At 43.6% G+C, this 24,553-nt stretch overlaps 1 protein-coding gene across 3 annotated transcripts; it reads left to right on the top strand.

Moving 5' to 3' along the window:
• The first annotated feature begins 2,410 nt into the window (after positions 1–2,410).
• LOC107382285 (malate dehydrogenase, cytoplasmic) lies at positions 2,411–23,926 on the top strand. 3 transcript variants are annotated; one of them, XM_015954379.3, is made up of 9 exons: positions 2,411–2,539; positions 13,119–13,217; positions 13,672–13,768; positions 15,073–15,248; positions 19,626–19,748; positions 21,181–21,357; positions 21,447–21,560; positions 23,211–23,300; positions 23,545–23,926. In XM_015954379.3, the coding sequence occupies exons 1-9, from the start codon at positions 2,486–2,488 to the stop codon at positions 23,665–23,667; spliced, it is 1,053 nt and encodes a 350-aa protein (XP_015809865.1). In that variant the 5' UTR covers positions 2,411–2,485; the 3' UTR covers positions 23,668–23,926. The 3 variants fall into 3 exon arrangements, with proteins under 3 accessions (XP_015809865.1, XP_015809866.1, XP_070409806.1); XM_015954380.3 differs by lacking the exon at positions 2,411–2,539 and adding an exon at positions 11,800–11,932; XM_070553705.1 differs by lacking the exon at positions 2,411–2,539 and adding an exon at positions 11,873–11,932 and having other exon boundaries at positions 13,640–13,768.
• The last annotated feature ends 627 nt before the right edge of the window (positions 23,927–24,553 follow it).

The raw sequence follows: 24,553 nt of genomic DNA, 5'->3' as shown, positions 1-24,553 counted from the left end.
TGATTTCTCATGACCAGTTGTCACAATATTCACACTTTTTTGCCCTTTTTCTGCAACAATTCGGCCCATGGGGAGGTCAAATGTGAGGGGAACCTTGTCCATAATGATAATATGATCTGGTGTCATGTGTTCGGTTATTTGCCTTTCAACAAACTCATGGAAACCATCAACCTTGGCTTGGAAGTCTGCTGGCAGTTTTTGGAACACCGTTGTCCATGCTCTGATAGAGAGCTGGTGGCGTTGCATGAAGCGGTAACCATAGACTGTACATACGGCGGTAACACCAAGAAGGACCTCCCGCAAAGTCGTTGATATTCATCGCCTTGGCAACCACCTGGGCGTGGAGAGGTAGCTGCACCGTTGATAAGCCTCTCCCAGCAGCCAGCTGTTCAAGCACCCATTTGTGAACTTGTTCCTCTAGCTGTGGCCATCTAGCTTTTAGCCCACAATTAGCTTTTTTTGTTTTTTTCATTGCAATAAGCGTGGCCTCCGCTTTTCACCGGTCCCTCAAGAGTTTCTTGCTCACTCCAAACTTTCTTTCAGCTGCTCGATTACCGTTTTCTCAAATCAAATCACTTTTATTGTCACGTCACATGTGCAGGTACACTGGTACAGTACATGCGAGTGAAATTCTTGTGTGCGAGCTTCACAGCAACAGAGTTGTGCAAAAATACAGTAACGTAAAAACAAGCAAAATATAAAAATGGCTAATCTAAGTAATAATATGTATAGTATGTAAGGTATATGCATTACTAAATGTGTGTGCTAGTATTTTTTTCTACGTGTGTGCGTGTGAGTATGTGTATAATGTGTATATACATGTTTTACAAATGAATAAAGTAAACAATAAAATAAGAGATATGAAATATACAGTACAAATATACATTTCTGTTGCATATTTCACTACTTGGAGCTTGTAATCTGCAGAATATGCTTTTCTTTTCGGGGCATTTCTATTCTTTAGTCTTTCTAGATTGTAGGCTATTGTTTAAACACTGAATTTTTAGTGGAACACGTGTAACACATACCGATGCAAAGGCCTAGAGCTCTATCTAGTGGTTGTTGGTGAAAATTAATAACATAATTGACCTTTTTTTTTTAAAGTGTACCAGTTGGTTTTTACGGTATGGTATGAATTAAGTTTTTGTTTAGCTTAGGGTATGGGTTAGGCATAGTGGAGTCACAAAAATTAATGGAAGTCCATGGAGGGTCCTCACTATAAAAAGACAGACGTGTGTGTGTGTGTGTGTGTGTGTGTGTGTGTGTGTGGTGGTGGTGTGGGGGGGGAGGGGGGGTCTACTGACCAAACAGTCCTGTGCTGTATTTACTTTATTGGAGAGAGAAAGAGAGAGAGAGAGAGAGAGAGAGAGAGAGAGAGAGAGAGAGAGAGAGAGAGAGAGAGAGAAGCCCGACCTGAGCGAAGGCAGTGACCGACGTGACACGAGCCGTTTTCAGCTCTATCTTGTCAAATGCACCCCGTACGTTACAAAGCAAGTAACACTGAACATTATACAAACCGAAGAAGAGGCGAGCTGAAGAAAACCTAGGGACCACTGAAGCAATGTGAGCTAGAGAGCAGGCGCGCTGCAAGATTTTCAAAAGTGTGGGGGATGTTGTCAATATATATATAATTTTATTTATATATTGCAGAAATGTTAAAGTTCCTGGCTGTAAATTAACTCAATTTGGACCATAAAACTTACATATCAGTTTTAAGACAGCAGCAACCCACTTTGGCCTTGACAGCACATGCTCATAGAAAACTGTTTCTCTGAACTGAGGCCTTTGAGGAAGCCATCATTTATAAAGTATTGATTATTTATAACTTCTACATAAAAAGAATAAACTTGAGCGACCCACACATTCCTTTAGATGTGAAGTAATCTGAGCACTAGAGGACCTGTTACTGTCCACCTCCATGGTGATGTCAGATTTCATCAGAAGACAATGATGTAATTGGTTATTTGTTCTTGTAAACCTGTCTGTCTTTAGTGGGTGTGTTCCTCCTGTTCTCTACAGCAGGCTGCTTCTGCATTTGTATGTAATCCTAAAACATAAATTTTGGGTTGGAGTAGCCACAACAGCTTGTGTCCCTGCATTGACATAATCCACTCCCACTTTCCTCTCCAGTAGATCCAGCAATACCACTGATTTACACATGAGCCACACACTAAACGCTTTAGTCCTGTCCGGGGCTATTTGCGTCCTGAAAATCTTATTAGGCGACTGGCTGCTGCTGCTGCAGGACTGTGGGCTGCAGGTGGAGGTGTGTGCTGGTACGTGCGGAGAGGAGTGCGTCAAAGTCGGACTACAGCGCGGTGGCAGTCGCCTCTTGTCCTGCGGGGTATCCTTTAACACCTGCCTGTCTCTCTTCATCTACCTGTCTCCCTCTGTAGTCTCCCTCCCGTGTTGTCGGGTCTAGGCGCCATTTCTCCATCAGAGGACGCCCGCTAATAGTCGAAGGCAACGAAACAAAGACCGAAGCATGCTGACACTGTTGACATCCATGTATCTAGTGGTGCGGGCAGTTTCCAAGGAGGTGAGTTTAAAGCAGCCGCCTGATGGTGCGTTAGCTGCGGGAACGGAGCTGACCGCGTGTCCTTGAACGCACCATTAAAAAACGAAATCCTGTTGGGTCTCCACGCTCACACGCCTCTGCTCTGTTAAAAGCATTTATTCGTGGTTTTTTCTCACTGCACTTGGTTAACTTTATTATAACATTCAAGCTAGCCCTGTGTTCGCGTCACTCGGGTTTAGCTAGGCCTCTGTAGTCGGGTCCGCCGGTGTCGGTACAGGATCCGCTCGGGTCTGCCGATGACGTCACATTACTACAAATCTACTCGGCTTTCACACATGGACGTAATTTTGGGGGAGGACAGGGGGGACATGTCCCCCTCATTTTTTCCAAAGTCCAGTTCTGACCCCTGCACTTTTTACCATCCCAAAACATAAACGCTATATTAAATTGACACTGGTTGAGCTCTAGGACCAAGCGGAAAACAACCGTTTGTGTTGAAACCTATTTCCCATTAGAACATACTGTAAAGATACCCCCCCCCCCCCCCCCCCCAAGGGAAAATTACATCCATGCTTTCACACATACGTTTTGGAAATACATCAGCAGTTTTGTTAATAAATTCTTGTTTGTTAACACCTAAATGTTTTCTTTATAGTTGTAATTTGTTAATAAAACACCATATTATCTATATTATATTGTAAAGAATGTGAAACTGCATAAAACCAACATCGGACTGACAAACAATAGAGCAGTTCTTATATGTGAAGCCATATCTGTTTGTATTAATGTGGAGTTTGTCTGTATATTTCCTTAGTTGTTATCTAAATACATTCTTTGACTCAAAATGTTGCTTGGTGTCTTTCAATAAAGTTCTTATATTTTATTTTGCCCCATTTCATCAACATCAAGAGATTTTGAGGGTCACCGTTTATCATTTGCTTATATTTTACATTTCCTTTAGAAATTCAAACATATTTTCTCCAAAAAGTGTTGATTTTTGGACTACAGGACTACAACCGCTAAGACTACGACTGCAAATTTGTTCTGACCAATCAAAATCATAACGTGAAAACGTCACTTCCGTAAGCTTCATGTTCAGCCAATCAACTACTTTGACGTCATCGGCAGTCGAAGAACCCTGAGCCGATCCTGCACCCGAGCAGATCCTGTACCGACAGCGGTGTTCGCGTCGCTCGGGTTTAGCTAGGCCTCTGTAGTCAGGTCCGCCGGAAACCGTGAACATTTTTAATAAGCTTTATTAAGAACCAGAACAACGACAATATCAATTAGACAATTGAAATGCACAGTCAAACATAACACACACCATCATTTTGCCATTAACAAAAAAAGATAAAATATATTCCTATACATCTTAACAGTTACAAAATAAGATAAAAGGGAAATCACAAAAGAAAAGCACAAATAATAAAACAAATTAAAATATTTAAAAGTAAATATTGTAGGTGCTAAATTAACTCAAGTTTTTCTAAGTATTTATACAGTTTAATTGAAGGGGGCTTATTAATTAGGTTAAGCAATCCACCTAACAGGGATATTTCATTTCTAAGGGCTGGCCATGAAGGGGGAATTTAGCATATTGGCATTTATGAATGTAATATTTTGTAATAATAATAAGATTATTAATTAAAAATTCACAATTTTATCCTTAAGAATTATTCCAATTTGGATATTCTAAAAAGTGCAGAAATTTGTATTCCTAAAATGAGAGATTATTCGTGCATGGAGAGATTTCCATAAGTTTTGGATTATTGTTTCTTCCTCTTTCCTTTGTCTATTTAATTTCTTACTAAATGTAATTGAGAATTTTCTGATACTAAATTTAAGATACTCCCATTTGGATATCTGTGTACTGATAGCATCATCATTTTGGATGTCAAGGATTAAATTCTTGATAGAGTTGCAATATTCCTCGTTGTTCAGCAACTGAGAGTTAAATTTCCAATAATCCTTAAATGTATTATTCTGGATTTTGCTTTGTAGTTTCAGAGTAATGACGCAATGGCCACTTAAGGGACCGTTTGAAATAGTTGTTTCCTTAACATATTGTAAAACTGAATTCGAAACCAACCAATAGTCAATACGAGATCTATGTTGACCATTAGGTTTGTGCCAGCTAAATTGTTTGACATCTTTGTTTAATGATCTCCATATATCAATCAGGTTATTATCAGTAGCAAAACCATCATAAATTGGATTTTTGGGCTTGCTTAAAATTTTTGAGGGCCATTCATCCATCCAATCATCAGGGGTCACATTGAAATCACCACCAACTACTATACAATCAGTAGGAAATTTGGAATGAAGTTCTTTTAAGACTATAGAAATGTGATGTAACAGGTTCTTATTCTTTTGATCATCATTGTAATCATACACGTACATCAAAATAACCATACCATTATCAATATTTAACACACAAGCAACCTAGTGTCCATCTTTGTCTGCCATATTAAACAGAAACTTACCAGGACATCTGTAAAAACAAATAGCAACCCCAGCCGACCTGTTTGTACCATGACTAAAAAATATTTTATCTCCCCATTGCTGTGACCAAAATTTCGCATCAGATTCATCAGAATGAGTTTCTTTGGGTGAGTGGGATCAGCCGCAATGCGAAGGGCCTTTTTTGTGAGGCGGGTGCTGTAAATGTCTGGTAGGGAGGGGAGAGAGACCCCAGTGATCATTTCTGCTGCTCTCACTATATGTTGGGAGGGTTTTAAGGCAGGAAACGTTGCAGGCTCCGAACCACACAGTGATGCCGCACGACAGGATGCTCTCGATGGTGCCTCTGTAGAAAGTGTACAGGATGGGGGCTGGTGCTCTTGCTCTTCTTAGTTTGCGGAGGAAGAAGAGACGCTGCTGTGATTTCCTAGCCAATGCTGTGGTGTTGTTCGTCCAGGAGAGATCCTCTGTAATGTGCACACCCAGGAACTTGGTGCTGCTCACTCTCTCCACAGACACACCGTCGATGGTCAGAGGAGCATGCTGAGTGTGTGCTCTCCTGAAGTCCACAACAATCTCCTTGGTCTTCTCCACATTTAGAGAGAGGTTGTTGTCAGCACACCATGTGGTAAGGCGGCTCACCTTGTTCCTGTAGTTGGTCTCATCCCCATGGTTTATGAGACCTACCACTGTTGTGTCATCCGCAAACTTGATGAAGAGGTTAGAGCTGTGTAATGGTGTACAGTCGTGGGTCAGCAGAGTGAAGAGGAGGGGGCTCAGCACACATCCCTGAGGGGCCCCCGTGTTTGAAATGATGGTGCTGGATGTGTTTCTGCCGACCCGTACTGCTTGTGGTCTTCCAGTGAGGAAGTCCAACAGCCAGTTACACAGTGAGGTGTTGAGACCCAGCTGGACCAGTTTTTGAGTAAGCTGTTGGGGGATGATGGTGTCGAATGCTGAACTAAAGTCTATGAACAGCATTCGGACATATGAGTCTTTTTTGTCCAGATGTGTGAGTGCTGAGTGGAGTGCAGTGGAGTGCAGTGGAGTGCAGTAATGTTCAGTTTTAAATTACATGTCATACAATACAGTAAAGGCACAAATTAAACAGAAGCAAAATAATATTGATGTTCTGCGAGGAGTAAAGAGCTAGTTTTATTTTATTTTGAAAATAGAGTTTTTTGACTTCCTGCTATATTTCCTCTTATTCCTGCCACTTTGCAGGAGAGGCTGCAGCTTTTCAGCACCTAGGTCAGTTCCTCTCAGAGAGCTGAGCTGCTGTAGTTGCTTTAAGGAAACTGCAGATCCAGCAGGGTTGTTGTCTGTCTGTGATGACCTAACTTTATTTGACTTACAAACATCCACATCACACAGCTTGATTTGTTTTCACCAGAACTGATTAACTTCACATATGCTGTTCCGGCTATTTTTTGTTTGACAAACATCTGTCACGTCTAACTATTCAAAAACATTAATGATCTTTATGTGTTGCTAGCGTTCTCAGCTGTGCACAGTCCGGGGGCCTCGTTTATCAAGCTTGCTTACGCACAAAACGGGGTCGGAAAACTGCGTAAGCAACTTTCCGCGTAAACTTTGGGATTTATGAAAGAAAACTTAGCGGAAAAATGTGCGCAACTTTAAGTTGACTAAGGACCTGGGTTACGCACATTTTGGACATGGAGAGCACCTGCAGTGCTGCTGCTGAGAAGGATAAAATTATGAAATCCTGCAGCATTATCACTTGTACTGCTTCGTTTTCACACAGACCCCCCCCCCCCCCCCCCCCACACACACACACACACACACACACACACACACACACATGGTCAGTGTCTCCCTCATTCTCCGGCATGATGCCACGCACGCTTGCCGGTCTGAGTACTGCTGAGATTCTAATGGCGAAAGGTGGGGTATCAGAGGTTACACACGCTCTGGCGGTGGCAAAACATCTTTTTATCCTCCACCTTCAGATCGGACCATTTTTTAATATCCGCCACAGATCTCTCTGAAGAATTCACAGCACTGACGGCTTCAGCAACGCTGTGCCACTCCGTGGGTTTTCTCTTATTTGTTTTGCAAAAGCACTTCCTTTCATTTCTCCACCTCACCCACAGGTACCTCAACTTCTGCTTTGGTGAAATTGCGCTTCCTTGATCTGCGGTCGCCATCGTTAATGGTGGACAGCTGCAACGAGCCGGCCTATGTATATGCATGAGATCCACAAGGCACTTTGCACTGACTATTTATGGCAGTACGTGGGCGTGGTGAGGGCGGGATGTGATCAAAAAATATCTGAGCACATTTCTAGGTAGTCTCTGATTTATGAAGCGGAGATTGCGTGCAGCTGTGCATACTCGATGTTTTAAAGATCACAAACCTACTTGGCGTAAGCACATTTTTTTGCTGAGCTCAAATACGGTTTTAGTAATGATTCTACGCAATGTTTGATAAATGAGACCCCTGGTCCTTAGCTGCAGAATAAGGTCAAACTTTTACAGGAAAGACCATTGACATATAAAACATATGGACATAGCCCGCCCATTGTTTCGCTGGGGACAGGTTGAAGCAAAATATGGGAGGTTCCCACCACTGATTTGTTGACAGAGTCACGCTCAGACAATCCAAAAATAGGAAAAGAGGTGGAGCTGAGGGTGGGGCTGTTACGTTTGGAACAGGGTTGCAACAAATGAACCAATGTAGCTACTAGCTAATTTGGCTAACCTAAGAAGCTAAGAAGGGTTCCAGGGACCAAGGTAGCCCACATGCATGGCCGCCTGGCTTCTGTGTGAGGCTGTAGTCATGTTGGTCGCCTGCGCAGATCTAATATGGACTGGGACTTTTAAATTACAAGCAGAGCCTGAGACCGCTGCGATCGTAGCCGGGCGCCTGGGCCATCAGCTCATGCTCCACGGTTGAAGATTAACAAAACATTAGCAATATGCTAACCTGAAGCTAATGGAGTTTTTCTGGGTGTTTTTAGCAACAACAAAAAATTGCAGTAGAGCGACTCCAAAGTGAAGGTACCTCTGGCCTGGTTAGTAACGACATCATAATTAGGTAAGCTGACCGAGGATATCAAGCTTTGCTGGTCCACCGCGGTCAAAGATCCACGAGTCCACCGTTGTCAATGCAACACTCTGGGAGTGTTGACTCGGCTACCGGCGCTGTGTCGACACGAAGCCAGGATCAGAGTCGACACTCCCAGATTGCGGTTGAGCGTCTCAAAAGTGAAGCAGCCTCAAATAAAAGAGCTGCAGTGTTTCTGTGGTCTCCATCAGAGATGCACAAGTGACCGGCATGACTAAAGCCTCGCATCGGCGCCGGACCGCTCGTCCCAGGCAGGAGACAGGAGAAGCCGGGCTCCCGCTCATGTTTCTTATCCATCCCCACTAACATGTTTGAGTAAGCAGTTAGATGGCACAGCATCTATTCAACCAGCAAAATAAAGTACAGAAATATAATTTTACTTACTGATAAAAAAAAAGAAGCAGAAACTGCTTGGATGATCTGTTAGTGCAGTCAATAACCTCAGCTTGCCCTCTGTGTCCAGATAATTCATGATTAACACCCAAACACGAACACAGAGACAAAACTAAAGTTCAGAGAGCCGAAATGGTCGAACATCTATTAACGTGAGGCCGAGGCCCAGGCTAAGGCATTTCCCTGGAGCTAGCTCAGAAGTCACGTGGCTGATGCTTGTTAAGTATTCAGACTTTTAAGCACTATCATTGTATTTACATTTAAATGAAAGAGTTACAAAAATGCACCATGGCTAAATTGTGATTTCTTAGTAAATATTATATTTAGTAAGAGATAAACTTACTGCCTGTTAAATTCAGAATAGATTTAAAGATCCTCCGTCTCACATATAACGCTCTTAACAATCAAACTCCGTCATACATCAGTGACCTGATTGTTCCATACGTTCCTAACTGAGTACTTCGCCCTCAGACTATCTATTATATTCTAAATATAACAGGTAGCCAATGTAGGTAAGCTAAGACAGGAGAGATATGATCTCTCTTTTTAATTCTCATCAGAACTCTAGCTGCAGCATTTTGGACAAGCTGAAGAATTTTAACTACATTCTGTGGACTTCCGGAGAGTAATGAATTACAGTAATCCAGTCTTGATGTAATAAATACGTGAAATAGTTTTTCAGCATCACTCCTGGAAAGGATGCATCTAATCTTAGCAATATTCCAGAGGTGGAAAAAGGAAATCCTACAAACCTGTTTAACCTGGGATTTGAATGACATGTCCTGGTTAAAGATAACACCAAGGTTCCTTACTTTGTTCTCGGAGATTAATTTAATGCCATTCAGGTCAGGTGATTGACTAAGCAATTTCCTTTTCTGAATTTCAGGTCCAAAGATGAGAACTTCAGTCTTGTCTTGATTTAAAAGCAAAAAGTTTTGAGTCATCCAATTTTTTATGTCTTCAAGACAAGCCTGTAATCTAACTAACCTACCTGTAGTTATGCTGCTATAGGCTTACACTGCTGGAGGATACACTGACCACTTTCCACACTCGACTACTTTCTTCTACAATCTGCTCTTTAACTGTATTCTTTCCTGCTATTTCAGCTGTTAACTTTATTTTTTCTCTAAGTGTTTTTCTCCCCAGAAGAAGCTACAATGATGTTCTGCTGAGCTGTGGTAGCCTCATGGAGAGGGCCATTGTCCTGAACACTGTTGCTAACCATTTGGTCATTCTCCCTCTCCTGATAATAACACTTTACTTTCTTTGACATTGAATGTGCTACTACTAGTTTACCCGTTTAAGTAATTATAGATTTGCTAGGATAAATAAAATTAAGTTCATATATTGGACATTTACTAAGAAATCACAATGTAACCATAGAAACACTACTTCATATATATATTGTGTGTGTGTGTGTGTGTGTGTGTGTGTGTGTGTGTGTGTGTGTGTGTGTGTGTGTGTGTGTGTGTGTGTGTGTGTGTGTGTGTGTGCGTGTGCGTGTGTCTGCTCTGTCTTCTCGATCCCCAGTGAGTCATGGAGGATGGCTGCTTATACTGAGCCAGGATCCTCTGGAGATTTCTTCCTGTTAAAAGGGAGTTTTCCTCTCCACTGTTGCTGAATGCTTGCTATATGCAACCTGCTGGGTTGCTTATATAGGAATTTTTTTCACTGATTGGCTTAATGAACTGACCTGTATTGGAATGTTTACTGTCTGAAGTGCCTTAAGACGACTTTTGTCGTGATTTGGCGCTATATAAATAAACTTGAATTGAACTGATTTGAATTAAATAACTCTGGATAACCTAGCCTTTTAGATGGAGGCATGTTGGAGGCAGGGCAAGGGAGAGCCGACTTTACCAACCGTACACTCCACCTCCCTCTACTCCCCCACTTGTCCAGATCTGGGCTAACATCAGATTTTAACCATAAGCCCTATCAAATAAAAATGTTTTAAGCCTAGTCTTGAAAGTAGACAAGGTGTCTGCCTCATGGACTAAAGCTGGGAGTTGGTTCCACAAGAAAGGAGCCTGATAACTAAAAGATCTGCCTTCCATCCAATTTTTAGATATTCTGGAAACCACCAGTAAACCTGCAGTTTGAGAACGAATCACCACATGTAGGCTAAACCAGGAGCTAACTTTTCTTAGTGGGAATAACTGCACGTTTAGTTAGATGATATTGTTCACATTTTGGCAAATTAAACAAAGTATTAAATTAAATTAATTGTTGATGATATGAAAAGAAATAGTTATAGGCCAACTTTTCATAAAAATATGAAATTGTCCTTTTCTGAAAGTAATAACCCTGTTACTTTAGGCTAAAGTTTTTTATTATTCAAAGGTAATGGTTAAAGAAAGGAGCACTGTTCACATAGTAAGTAATGTTATTAATGTAAAATTAAACTAAATTGTGTCTTCTGCAGAACATTACAGTTCACATGGTGATAACTACACATAATAAAGCAAAGTGTTTTCAACTTTGTGCTCAATATCTTTCTTTTCTCTGCTGATGACCCCCCCCCCCCCCCCACACACACACACACACACACACACACACACACCACAGCCTACCAGGACCATCCAAACAATAAACAACAGTGTAATATCTGCTGGGTTTTAAATATAAAGATTATTAAATGAACGTGTATAAAGTGTATCGAACATTTCAGAGGTCCACAGTTTGCTATTTTGATTTACATTTTGTCTCAAAGATTAATTCAGTTAAACTTTATTGATTCCAATGGAAAATGAATATCTGGCATGTCCTCCAGCATTTGTAGATTTAAAATCCTGATAGCTGCAGAAATTAAGAATGTGCTGATATCAGTCCTATATTGGATTGAGGAGCCACTTACCATCACTGTGTATTGTTTGTATGTAAAGTAACACACAAAAAACATGTTTCAGTTAGATGGAACAAGGCTGGCCAATTATTTATCAGTTTTATGTAAAGCTCCACCAGCAATTAAATAATTTTATGTTGCCACAATAAAATTCTGACATTTCGAACTTGTAATAAAAATGTACACATGTAACTTGATTTAAAGGCAAGTTTTGAATCTACAGTTGCAATTAAACACGCATCCTTCAGAGGGCGCTGTCTCAACAACAATACAAGCCTGAATCAGCAGTCGGCCTGAAACTGCTGTTGTTCTGAGGAAGTGCAAATCCTCCGGTGGCCATAAGATGTCAGTGTTGTGCAATGTTTAGAAACAACCAAAATGCCCTCTTTTCGGAAAACTACCGTTTGTGGCACGGTAGAGCAATGCATTATGGGGAATTGAGTTGTTCGACCATAATGAACCGGTTAAAAGATGACTAAAGCACTGTAAAACGACTACAAGTCCCATGAAAACCCGTGGGAGTCGTTCGGACGTCTGACGAATAGAGGTGACCCTTCAGTCTAGTCCGACTCGGAGTAGGCAGGAAAGGCACAGCTTAGCTACAGCAAATTCGTCCTTTAGCAGAAATGGTAAGAACGCTCACAGCTCGGTTAGAAGAACCTCCATTTGCTTTAATACACCTCTGATATCGAAGTAGATCGTAGAAACATTAGAAAATGTGTTAATGATTTGTAAGCTGGCAGAAACGAAATCATTTGTTTCAGTTTGTGGAGAAAAGCTAAAGTTGGTGTTAACAGTTGTAGTTGAGCTAAAATGGTGCCCGTCTTCGTCACAGCTTCTAAACCTTCGGTCTGTGCTTCGGTGTAAAAAGGTAGATATGATGAGAACAGGTCGGTTGTTTCGTGTCGGTGCTGCCTACTTCTGCATCCATTTTAGTAAGATGCGAGTGGCGTGGCATTAACGTCAAGTCACGTGGCATGTCTTCTCTTGGGTTAGCCAATCAGAACAAACCTCTCACCTGGTTGAACTTCGGTTTTCATGTTAAGGTTAAACGACCCGAGTTACAGGCCGTTTTTGATCAAGTCAGAAACTAGAATGAATATATATATATATGTATATATATTAGGGATGTAAGAAAATATCGATATGGCAATGTATCGTGATATTTTTTCCAGCAATATTATATCAATATTCAAAAGCTGTGTATCGGAAATATCGATATGGCAATATATCGTGATTTTTTTCCTGCGATTATTACATCGATTTTCAAAAGTCGTGTATCTAATTCTTGAAAGAATTTACATGCAAACATGTGTGTATTTTCTTTTCGTTTTGTGCAATTCAATCACCACCCGCTAGCTGGCAGCAGTGTGCAACGGGTTTTGTTTCCACCATTGAAATGTAAATCCCTCCATCATGGTTCAGATACCTCATGTTAAACATGTTACATAACAGTTTGGACTGTTTATTGAACATTCTTACAATAAATTCTGTAAAAAAAATTGCTTGTAACGTCTGACTGAATGTATCGCAATATATCGTGATCGAATCGTATTGCCAGAATTTCAAAAATACACATCCCTGATATTATTATATATATGGTGTGTGTGTATATATATATAGATATATAGATATAGATAGAGGGAGAAAGAGAGAGGGGTGTGTGTAATGGGACCCAGCTGGCTGGTTAGAATTTCATACACTTTATTCTCCAGTCATCCAACCGGTGAAGCGACTACTGGATTCTGTCTCCGCATGTTTCTGTGATACATCTATGTGCTAGCCCACTGAAACATTCCTACTTTTCCCTTCCAGGCTGAACCAATCCGTGTTCTGGTAACTGGTGCTGCCGGCCAGATTGCCTATTCCCTGCTGTACAGCATCGCCAAGGGAGATGTGTTTGGGAAGGACCAGGTAAGACTCATGCTGTGGTGATGTAACCCTCTGGAGCAGCAGGAAAAACTCGATCGTTGCTCAGACAGCTGAGCAGAGCAGCGGTTGTAATGCTTATATAATGAGCTTTACATGGAAAACACTGATTGGTGGGATGCCTCTGGCCTAATCCTAGTGCTCATTTTTACCAGGAACTAGTGGAAATATTTTATCTCTAGAAAGATTGAAACTTATCAGATTTTCTCACTCTGATTTGCTGATTCTTAACCAAAATATGCTACAGGGAGCAAGATTACATGAGATGAAGGTTTTTGAGTGGTTGCTTACATATCACCCCTATACGTCACTTTTGTCTTGTCAGATGTCAGTACCATGGATTCTGCCTTTGAGCTGTAACTCAGATTTGTGTGGTTGTTGTTTTTCCCACATCGTTTTATTCACAGCTGACACGCTGTGTTCTCCATCCTGTCCTCAGCCAATTATCCTGATCCTGCTGGACATCCCCCCGATGCTGCCAGTGCTGGACGGAGTCGTCATGGAGTTGCAGGACTGCGCCCTCCCACTGCTGAGGGGTGAGCTCACAATCCTTATGGGCTCGACACACGGGAGGCGACCTCGCCTCTCCTCCATTCATTTTCAATGCGCGACAAAGCCATAATCGCGGGTCTCCCTCCTACTAAGCGAAACGCGAAAAACGTGCGTGTGAAATTTTGCGCACGTGTCGTGCACAGGCGACCCAGCGACGCGATCCCAGAAAGTTGAAACATTTTCAACTTTTCATCGCTGTCGCTCGGACGAGGACCAATCAACGGAGGTTTCATTCACTGACCAATGAGCGGACAGGATGCTCCGCACATCTCTGATTAAACATGGACTCCGTTTGTCCTTCTGTGACTGTGTTTATCTTAATGTGAGGTCCGAGGGTAGCCCTCTCCTGGTTTGTAATATGGGATGAACCCATTCTCGGTTGTTATTTGTTTTATAAAGTAAAATCAGAAGTAAGATTTCACATAACTCTAGCAGCACCTTGTGAAACATCACATCTACCGCTTTTTTAACTTTGAACCGCTTAAATAACCTTAATTCCCTCCGACCTGACACAGCCAATCAAAACAACGGAAGATTTGATTTCGCCATGGAACAGAACGCGTCGACGGCTTTGCCGCTGCGGCGGGTCACCTCCCGTGTGTCGGGTAATAAAAGCGACAGAGACGAATTTCGCTGATCGCAGTCGTTTGTCGCCTCTCGTGTGTCGAGCCCCTTATGCATCTCAGCTAGCGGAACTTCTGCCTAACAGGTTAGCCTTTATAAATTAGGTCTTTTAAAGCTTCAGACAGAAAGACACAAATATTCTGCTGCTTTTGCCTAAATGATTGGGTGGTACAAGTAGCTGGATAGAAACTTTCCTGTTTGTTTACCGTAGCGTGTTGTCAAAGCAAACAAGAGTAGAGGTGTTTAGCAGAATTCTGTGGGCCTTGGTGTTATTTGTCCTTCAGAAGGTCTGAGCAGGAAACTCCACTGCTGCTGAGCTCAGGACGAAGGAGTGTCCTTCATCCAGGCTCCTGATTGGCTACTGGCTCGGCCAATCAGAGCTGCTGTGGGACAACAAAGAACAGGAGAGATGTGAAATCTGACTGAAGTTCAGTCTGTTATCAGCTTAACATCCATTAATCTTATCAATAGAATGAGCTGAATTATCAGACGTCTATCCTCATGATCGATTAGTCTAGAGAAGGAACCTTTGGTGTGACCTGATGAATAAAAGGTCCAGCCGCACAACCATAAAACACAGATGCTAACATAAGTGACTCGACTGAGGGAAACAAAAGCACACAGAGAAAACAGGGGCTAATTACCATCTTCTGCCCCCCCACAGAGGTCATCCCAACTGACAAGGTGGAGGTGGGCTTCAAGGACCTTGATGCAGCCATCCTGGTGGGCTCCATGCCCAGGAAGGAGGGGATGGAGAGGAAGGACCTGCTCAAAGCTAATGTAGCCATCTTCAAGACACAGGGAGCTGCCCTGGACAAGTACGCCAAGAAGACCGTGAAGGTGACTTCTCTTGCTGGGTCTTAGCATGTTTTATCAGGACTCTGGTCATCAACCATCCAGGTGGATTTTGTTATTTGTATATTTTTTTTTAATTAAAGCAAGATTAGAGAGTATCCTGCTTGTCCCTCCTACTGGCTGTAAGCAGAATTACAACTATCGTAAACAACCCTGCCACAGCCTGCTGTAGCTAGCGCTAACGACAAGCTAAAACAAGCCACAAAATAAAACAAAAAGTGTTATTACTCATAAGTCCATTAGCAACAAAGCCAGGTCATCACCAGTCCTGATTTTGTAGCCTCATTAAGCTCCCTTAGAGTGTAGACCACGCTGGTACACACTCTGGTTTTAGCTCTTTGATTCATCTCCATAGATATTACTTTTTTTCTTCTATATCTAGGCTCTGCCATGATGCCAACAAAAAAAGGTTGTTTCTCAATGTCAAAGGGCTTGGCCTAGCAAGGTACAGACTTGGCTCATGTGATACGTGAGGTAGAGTTATATTTTATACGTGTACGTTTCAATATAAATGTATAACGAGCCTTTCACTTTTTTAAATGTGTATAGGTTAAACTAAATATGTAAACAAGTTACTACCTGCTGGCCACCAAAGCTGCAACTAACCAACCATAGCCTACTGCTTTTGATCTAAAAGGCATTTTAGACATCAGACCGGTAGCTACAGCTAGTTGAATTACATTTAAACTGGAAATCTGCCCTTGAAGTAGCTGCTGGCTCCTGATCTACCGTCCTTTTGAAAATGCCGTGCTGAATTCTGGGGAATTTTTGACCAAGGCCAGGGTACAAGACACCTCCCGTGTATTCTTCGTCAGCTAGCTAAACGGCTAACAAGTGGAGGACCGACTCCTCCGCAGCACATGAACATTGGAACACACCTAAGCAGTTCCTAATGGCATATCTCCTAGGCAACAGGGCGGGGCCAGTTCACAAGACAAGAATCCTTGACTTTGAGAAACGCCCAAAATTCTTCTTATTCTTGTGCTTTTTAGTCAGCAAACTGAAAAATGTAACTGCTAGCCTTTATATGAGCTACTGGCACAGTAAACAGCTATTGCCACACAGCAGGAGAGACCTCCCACTATGGCACTTTCACACTAGCATCGACTCCACTCCGCCTGGACCGGGTTGGGAGTGTTCTTGTTTCCCCCGCTTAACCAGATGTCTTTTCAACCCTCTTCCCAAGGAGGTCTGCCTGGAGCCGAACTGGTCCAACACACACACACACTGCTGACTGATTTGGCCTGCTCAAACTCACGCCTACTTTTAAGCTTGGTTTATGCTTGACGCATTCACTTTCCGCGCGGTGATGCGGCTCGCGGCTGGAACGCGCTTCACAACTCGCAGCGTTTATGGTTCATGCGGCTCGTCTCTGCTGTGAGCCAATATTCTCCCAAACTGTAGGGGGCAGCATCGAGCTCTACGGCAGTGGTTCCCAAACTTATTTAGCCGTGCACCCCCTTCTATGTCCCGACCATGTCGACGCACCCCACACACACACACACACACATCACGGCATGGCTATATATACAGAGAGAGAGAGAGAGAGAGAGAGAGAGAGAGAGAGAGAGAGAGAGAGAGAGAGAGAGAGAGAGAGAGAGAGAGAGAGAGAGAGAGAGAGAGAGAGAGAGAGAGAGAGAGAGAGAGAGAGAGAGAGAGAGAGAGAGAGAGAGAGAGAGAGAGAGAGAGAGAGAGAGAGAGAGAGAGAGAGAGAGAGAGAGAGAGAGAGAGAGAGAGAGAGAGAGAGAGAGAGAGAGAGAGAGAGAGAGAGAGAGAGAGAGAGAGAGAGAGAGAGAGAGAGAGAGAGAGAGAGAGAGAGAGAGAGAGAGAGAGAGAGAGAGAGAGAGAGAGAGAGAGAGAGATCAGATGTCAAGCTAAACAGACAGGGTTAAAAAATTGATCGACCTTTTTCCCCATCACTTTCATTTTTTAAATAGTAATTAATAAGCATTCGATACCATTACAATTTCCTTTGATTTAATTTTAAATAAATATTTAGAGTGCCCAGGTAGAACATAAACAATGAAATTTAACGGTTTTCTTAAAGTAGGAACGTTTAATCTGTGCGGCCAGAGCGCTCTCCTTCCTTCTGCTCTGCGTAAACCTGAACTGGCCACCTACTTGTGCGTAATCAAATGTCTATAGGGGAATGTCTATAGGGGAAAAGGAAAAAGCTTTAGCCATGAGGTTCACTTTTGCCTCAGACCGACTTATTGCTGTTTTATGGTGTGGCTGAATCTGCGATCCACTGCCACGCGGACAGGAATAACAAATGCTGCAGGTTCGGAGTCACTGGCTGGAGCGGACCCGACTTTAATACATCATCCCAAAATAGAAGCTAATATCTTAATTTGACCTGGAATGAAAAATGTTGTTATAAAACCTCTTAAAAGTTTTTATCACAGAGGAGGCAGCGCTCATTTCTGCCTTCAGTCTGACGGTATCAGTCTGGCGCGCCGGAGTTTGCGCAGCGTGCACTTATTGAATCTGTGTGTGTGTGTGTGCGCGCGCGCGGCACAGCTCCACGAAGCTTGGTTTATGCTTGACGCATTCACTTTCCGCTTGGTGATGCGTCTCGCGGATGGAACGCGCTTCACAACTTGCAGCGTTTAAGTCACTGTGTCTCGTTAATGGCGCTATTTAAACCAATGTTGTAAAATTACTTCTGCCCAGCCCAGATGTGCTCACTTGTGCACCCGTGAGCCGTGGTTCCGGAACGCGTCTGACCTCTGACAGACGCACTCTAAACTTCAGATCTTCAGCGCGTGTGAGGTTTACAATATCAGAACACCTGCATGAGACAGGTGTTAATTACAATCTGCCAGAATTACTCACCACCTTCAGATTTCTCCAGCACCGTTAAAAATGATCAAATACGGAACATATCGGCGTGCGCAGGCCAGAGTGCTGAAGCTCGGCGCATTGTTATTATGAAGTTAGGGCACATGTGGAGGACTCACACACACACACACACACAAGTAAAATATACTTGTTTTCAATTACATTTATTGGGCCCACTTACTTTTTCTTTGGCCCACCCACAAATGAGTTTTCTGGCTATGCTAATGGTGACACCTGACAGACTTCTCTGAGCTCCGCAGCCATTACACTTTTCATCTCGCGCACCCCCTAGCGGCAGCTCGCGCACCCCCGGGGGTGTGCGCACCACACTTTGGGAATCCCTGCTCTACAGCATGCATCCAACACTACACCATAGTAGAAGTAGAAATGACTGTTTACAACATGGCATTTCAGCATTTTTTAACAGCGTCCTCGTGTTTTCCGACAGTGCGAGCTATTTCTCTCCAAGAATTATTAACAACATGTTGATCACGGTGATCTCTGAGAGCTGAATCATACAAATGTCTGTATTTAAGAACCTCTGCCATACTAGTTCTTGCCAATCCGCCATGTTTTTCCGCGTCCGACCGTCCGCGTGGTTAGAAAACGTCCTAGGTGCGCGTTGCGGAAATTTTGGGCCGTGCAGGGGCGTGGTTGTTAAGATGACGCAACTTTTCCGCACGGAGTCGTGCGGACCTCGCGGACGCGTCAAGCATGAACCAACCTTTAGAGGGAGCCTCAGATTGTTGGATAGAATAAGCCCGCCTGGGCTTCCTGCACCATTCTGGATGCTGTGGTGTTAGCGAGCCTCTGACTGAAGCTGTTTTTCTCTGTCGCTCATTGGTGTGAGGCGCACGCACACACACACACACACACACACACACACACAGTGCTGCCAGACACCACAAAGCAGGAAGCAAAATCAGAGTCCAAAAGCAAGTCTGCTCAGGCCAGTTTTGTTTAGTAGTGAGACATCGCAGACTTCTCCACGCTCTTCTTTTCCCCGCCCACGTGCTCGGAGATGCGCCCATGACATCACAGGCCACAGACCGCCCATGTTCTCTATCACATCCACGTTCATAAGGCAGTGTGGAACAAACACGGCCAGGCTGGGGCGGGCGGAGCCGATGCTAGTGTGTAAGTGGCTTTAGCGTTCACATCTGAACCACAAAACTGTTCAGTGCCGTTTCTGAGCAGCAAAGGGCTTTTCAATGGGAAGTTGCTCACATTCATGGCTCAAGATCCACTGAAACCAGCCTGTAAGCAATAGCTTAAAGTTTCACAAGCTTGTGTTGCTTTAATTCAGCTGATAGACAGGAAGTGAACGTGCCAACTCAGACTTTCCTGCCTTCAGAACAGTCAGACAGTTCTGACCTCAGCAGCTTTCAGTTTCAGTCCTCTAAAGCGCCGGGTTGGAGGGTTTGATGTGCTGCCACACAACTTTACTGGAGTTTGTTGGAGCTGGGGTGTTTTGACTGATGAAGCAGCATTTCTAGAGGTTTCTGTTCTCCACCCTGTCAGGTTCTAGTGGTTGGAAACCCAGCAAACACCAACTGTCTGATTGCCTCCAAGTCAGCTCCATCAATCCCCAAGGAGAACTTCTCCTGCCTGACTCGACTGGACCACAACAGAGCCTGCTCCCAGGTACACACACCCTCCACCTGTCACCTGTTTCAAGCGCTTCTGCAGCTCAGATCCTCTTTCACATGATTACAACTATAAGCCAACATGCGATGTGGTCGTAGCGAAGCTTGTGTGTTCACGAGCAACGTTTCTCATCTGTGGAACGAATGAAGCCAGAGAAACGTGACTGATGCTGGAGATGATGGGTGTCAGGACTCCACAGCTGAGGTCAAACTGATGATTAGACAAACGTAGCCTGATGTGACCTGATGGGTCTGGATTCGCCCGTCGTGAGGAGCCGATCTGACGTCGGACGGATCCCGAAGTGTTTTAGATTAGAAACGTGACGGTCCTAAAGGAACAGCCGGATTCTTAACACCAACATCTAAATATAGTTTAATGGGAGCAAACAATGGCGTGTAGGGATGGGGACCGAATTCGGTACCCATTGTTGTTTCAAACGGTGCCTCGTTTCGGTACCCGTCCTTCATAACGAGAACTTGCCTAGACAGCTGCGCATGCGCAAGAGCGTTATGTCATCGGTCGCTGCGAGCGAGTTGTAAACAGAGCAGCATGGTAGAAAGAACGCACGCTAAAGCTTGGGTCCACTTCACTAAATGTGATGGGTAACTGGGTGATGATGAAACCAGCGACAACGATCTAAGTGAGACATCCTCATCTTAATCTGCTCCGGTAGGTAAATAAAATGTTTAAGATAACGTTAGCTTGATTTGTTAGCTTCAGTTTCACTAATGGTGCGTTCGCTTTCTCCTCGGAACTCCGATTTTCCGACTAGAAGAACATGAACGCGCTCTAAAGTTTGGCTTCACTTTACTAAATGTGACGGGTGATTGGGTGAAGATGAAACCAGTGACAACGATCTAAGTGTGAGGCATCATCGTTTTAATCTGCTCCAGCAGCTAAATAAACTGTTTAAGATAACGTTAGCTTGATATGTTAGCTTCCATTGCTACCGTTGTTATCAGCTAATGGTGCGTTCGCTTTCTCCTCGGAAATTCTAACTTCCCAGTAGGAAAAATCAAATGAAAAAAGACGGTAAAAGGACTGAAGATACACAGTAAATTTAGTTCACAGTAAAGATGTTTGCTTCAGTTTAATTATCAGCTTATAAAACTACAAGGACGATGTTAAAATACAAACAGTTGTATGTTTTTTATCGTGATATTTATCAAATATGGTTATATATTGAGAAAAATATATATTTAATTATAAAAGAGAATTAAAATATTAAACACTCAAAAGTATTGAAAATTGGTACCGTTAAGTACCGGTATCGATTCCTAGGTACCAGGAATTAGTACCGGATCGATTCAGATGTCAAAGGTACCCATCCCTAATGGTGTGATTGTTGCCTGAAACAAAATGAGACTGACTGGTTTATTTCTGTGGTCAGAGGGTTTTGTGAGGTTAAAGGAGCTCCTCTGACCTGCAGGTGGCGATGCGCTGCAGCGTCTCCGCCGACAACGTGAAGAACGTCATCATCTGGGGAAACCACTCCTCCACTCAGTATCCTGATGTCCACCACGCTAAAGTAAACCTCCACGGCTCCGAGGTGGCCGCCTACGAAGCTGTGAAGGACGACAACTGGCTCCGAGGAGACTTCATCTCTGTGAGTGCTCGGCCTGTTGTCCTGCTGGGTGGAGAAACCAGTAAAGAAGAGCATAAACCAGTTTAAACCTGTCTGACTTCCTCCCGCAGACGGTGCAGCAGCGAGGAGCTGCCGTCATCAAGGCCAGGAAGCTGTCCAGCGCCATGTCTGCTGCCAAGGCCATCTGTGACCACATGAGGGACATCTGGTTTGGCACCAAGGAGGTGAGTGGGCAGCGAGGACGTGTCAGCAGCAGGAAGTTCTCGCCTCTGCTTCACGTCACAAACTCTATTTGGTTTACAGTGATCCCTCGTTTATCGCGGTAGATGCGTTCCAGACCTGGCCGCGATAGGTGAAAATCCGCCAAGTAGGGACTCCCAGCATGCCCCTCGCGGGGATTCCCTCCACGTCGCACCTACGTCACAAACCGCGGCTATAAACGGAAGTCGCCTTTCCAGCTCACCACTCACTCATCGTTTCTTCAGATTCATGATCAGAGTTTCCAACCTACCGATCAATCCAACGAACTATCAGCTCATGCAGGGTATCCGCGGGTCCTTAAAAAGTCTTAAAAAGTCTTAAATTTACTTTTCCAAATTTAAGGCCTTGAAAATCCTTAAAAATGACAAATAATCCTTAAATCCAGTTTCCAAAGGTCTTAAATTACCAAAGACCCAATAAACTAGATTATTTTATTTCTATGACATTTTCGTGAATTTCAGCATTTTTTGTGTATGATGTTGCCGTAAGCGGAACCGTACACATTCAGTTGGTTGTGAAAGGGGACTATTTTTAGATGAGCACGTTAGCTGGTTAAGCTAGTGGGAGCTTGCGCCATGGAGAAGTGCAAGTTTAATGGTAACTGGATGGCTAATCCCATGTTCGCGACGTGGTTAGCACCGGTTCCAGGCAATAGCTGGAAATTAAAGCTTAAAATTAATTTAAAAAATAGCTTAAATTTGGATCTGGATCGAAAGGAGCCAGTTGAGGTGGTTTGGGCATCTGGTCAGGATGCCTCCTGGACGCCTCCCTGGGGAGGTGTTTCAGGCATGTCCTGCCGGCAGGAGGCCGCCGGGTCGACCCAGGACACATTGGAGAGGTTACATCTCCAATCTGGTCCGGGAACGCCTTGGGGTCCTGCCGGAGGAGCTGGTGGAGGTGGCCGGGGAGAGGACGGTCTGGTGCTCCCTAGTTGGGATGCTGCCCCCGCGACCCAGACCCGGATAAGCGGAGGAATACGACGACGAGCTTAAATTTGGTCAAAGTGGCCTTAAAAAAGGTCTTAAAAAGTCTTAAATTTGGCTCCCTTAAACCTGCAGATACCCAGCTCATAGTAAGTTATCTTACTTACTTCTGGAAAGCCCGGCATTTCCGTGTCACTTTGTTGACGCTCGAACGCTCGGGGGTTTCCTAGATTAATCGTGAGCCGGCGTTTCACCGACGCTCTCACTTCCGCGTCTGTGAAACCACACGCTCCCTACAAGCTCAGCTCCCGAATCCAGCCGACCTGTCTGACATACAGTACTATATTGAATTATCGTATGATCACATTCTCTTTTTGTGGGTAAAACTCAAGAAAAAAAATTTTTTTACTTGTTTTTTTTATAGTTTTATTACAAAAAGTGCATTTTATGATGAAATTGATGAAAAAAACAGGAATTTCTTGATACTTCGCATAGAAAAATACCGCGAATTGGCGAATTTCTCTTGAATAAGGCTCCAAAAAAAAATCCGCGAAGTCGTGAATCCGCGATAAACGAACCGCGAAGTAGCGAGGGATCACTGTATTCTACTTCTATTTAAACACCAAACTCAGCTTAGTAGAAGAAAAAGAAGCAGCCGTGTAAGTGAAACTAAAGCAGCTCCACGTGCAGGGCGAGTTCCTCTCCATGGGTGTGTATGCTGCTGGAAACTCCTACGGCATCCCAGACGACCTCATTTACTCCTTCCCTGTTCAGATTAAGGTGGGCCTGTTTGTCTTCTTTTCTTTTATTTGTCTAATAAAGTATAAAGTCACTCTAACACAACTCCAGATCTGTCTAAATGACCGTTGCAGCCATATTTGTGTTTGCTAATGTGAGTTTTAGGCTTCGATGTTCGTTCTGAGATGATTATTAAACATGGTGGCTCGTCTTTAGCCTTCAGGCAGCAGGCGGGAACGCGTAGACAACAAGGTCATTTAAGATTTCCCTCCGTCGTCTTGCACAGAACAAGACCTGGAAAATAGTGGATGGGCTTCCCATCAACGACTTTTCCCGAGCTAAAATGGATGCCACCGCGTCGGAGCTGGTGGAGGAGAGAGATACCGCCCTGGACTTCCTGTCCCAGTGACTAGAGTCACCTGCAGGTCAGCAGCAGCCTGCAGATCTTCCAAAGGCCTGCTGCTCTCGGCTCTGAACATGACGCCCTTCGTTAATGTAAACCTTGTGTGTGTGTGTGTGTGTGTGTGTGTGTGTGTGTGTGTGTGTGTGTGTCGCTAGGCCACTGTTTCAGCTTTACTGAAACCTGCTGTAACCTCTACATCCTGGCCTCTTCTATCTGCAGAGGAAAGCTGTAACAGAACATCTCCATAGTAAAAAAAACAACCCGAGTCTTTGTGTCTTTCATGTCTCCATCACACAGCACGTGTTTCACTCAGAGTACAGCTGCTGTGCTCGTCTAGATGCCGAGTAGCAACGTGAACTCCAGCTGGAGCGCTTCAGGCCAGATGTGAAAGTGATGCAGCCTCAACCGTCCAGCGTGGTTACACTGGAACACGACCGAACACACACACCCTGAAACGTCCGTCGGATAATTAAATGCCATTTCTGTGAGGTGTGGTTATTTCTTCACTTCGTGTCATGAGCCTCCAGGGTGCAGCATCTACTCTGTTATCCCATCGACGTGTGTGTGTGTGTGTGTATACATATATACCATTTATTTGGTTAAACCCGTTTTTCTTGCTTTTAATTAGATTTTTCTTTTTTAATTTCTTAGTTTAGATTTTATAATCCTTTTGCTACAAACTTTTAAACATGCTGGTGAATCTTCTAGAGTCATCCAGGTCATGGTGATCCAAAGGGTTCAAACTTTTAAATGTTTTTTGTTTATGAAGCTGTCTCAAAGAGGACGGACATTACCTACAAAAACGTTTGAAGTCGAAACTACAAACAAAAGTTCAGCTCCGTCTTTGAGGTAACATATTTTTTTGTTAACAGTATATGTTTATTACAGTTTC

The sequence above is a fragment of the Nothobranchius furzeri genome, chromosome 7, assembly GCF_043380555.1.
Source record: "Nothobranchius furzeri strain GRZ-AD chromosome 7, NfurGRZ-RIMD1, whole genome shotgun sequence".
Classification (NCBI taxonomy): domain Eukaryota; kingdom Metazoa; phylum Chordata; class Actinopteri; order Cyprinodontiformes; family Nothobranchiidae; genus Nothobranchius; species Nothobranchius furzeri.
The sequence above is the reverse complement of the archived record's forward strand: the minus strand, read 5'-3'. Positions and strand labels throughout refer to the sequence as shown.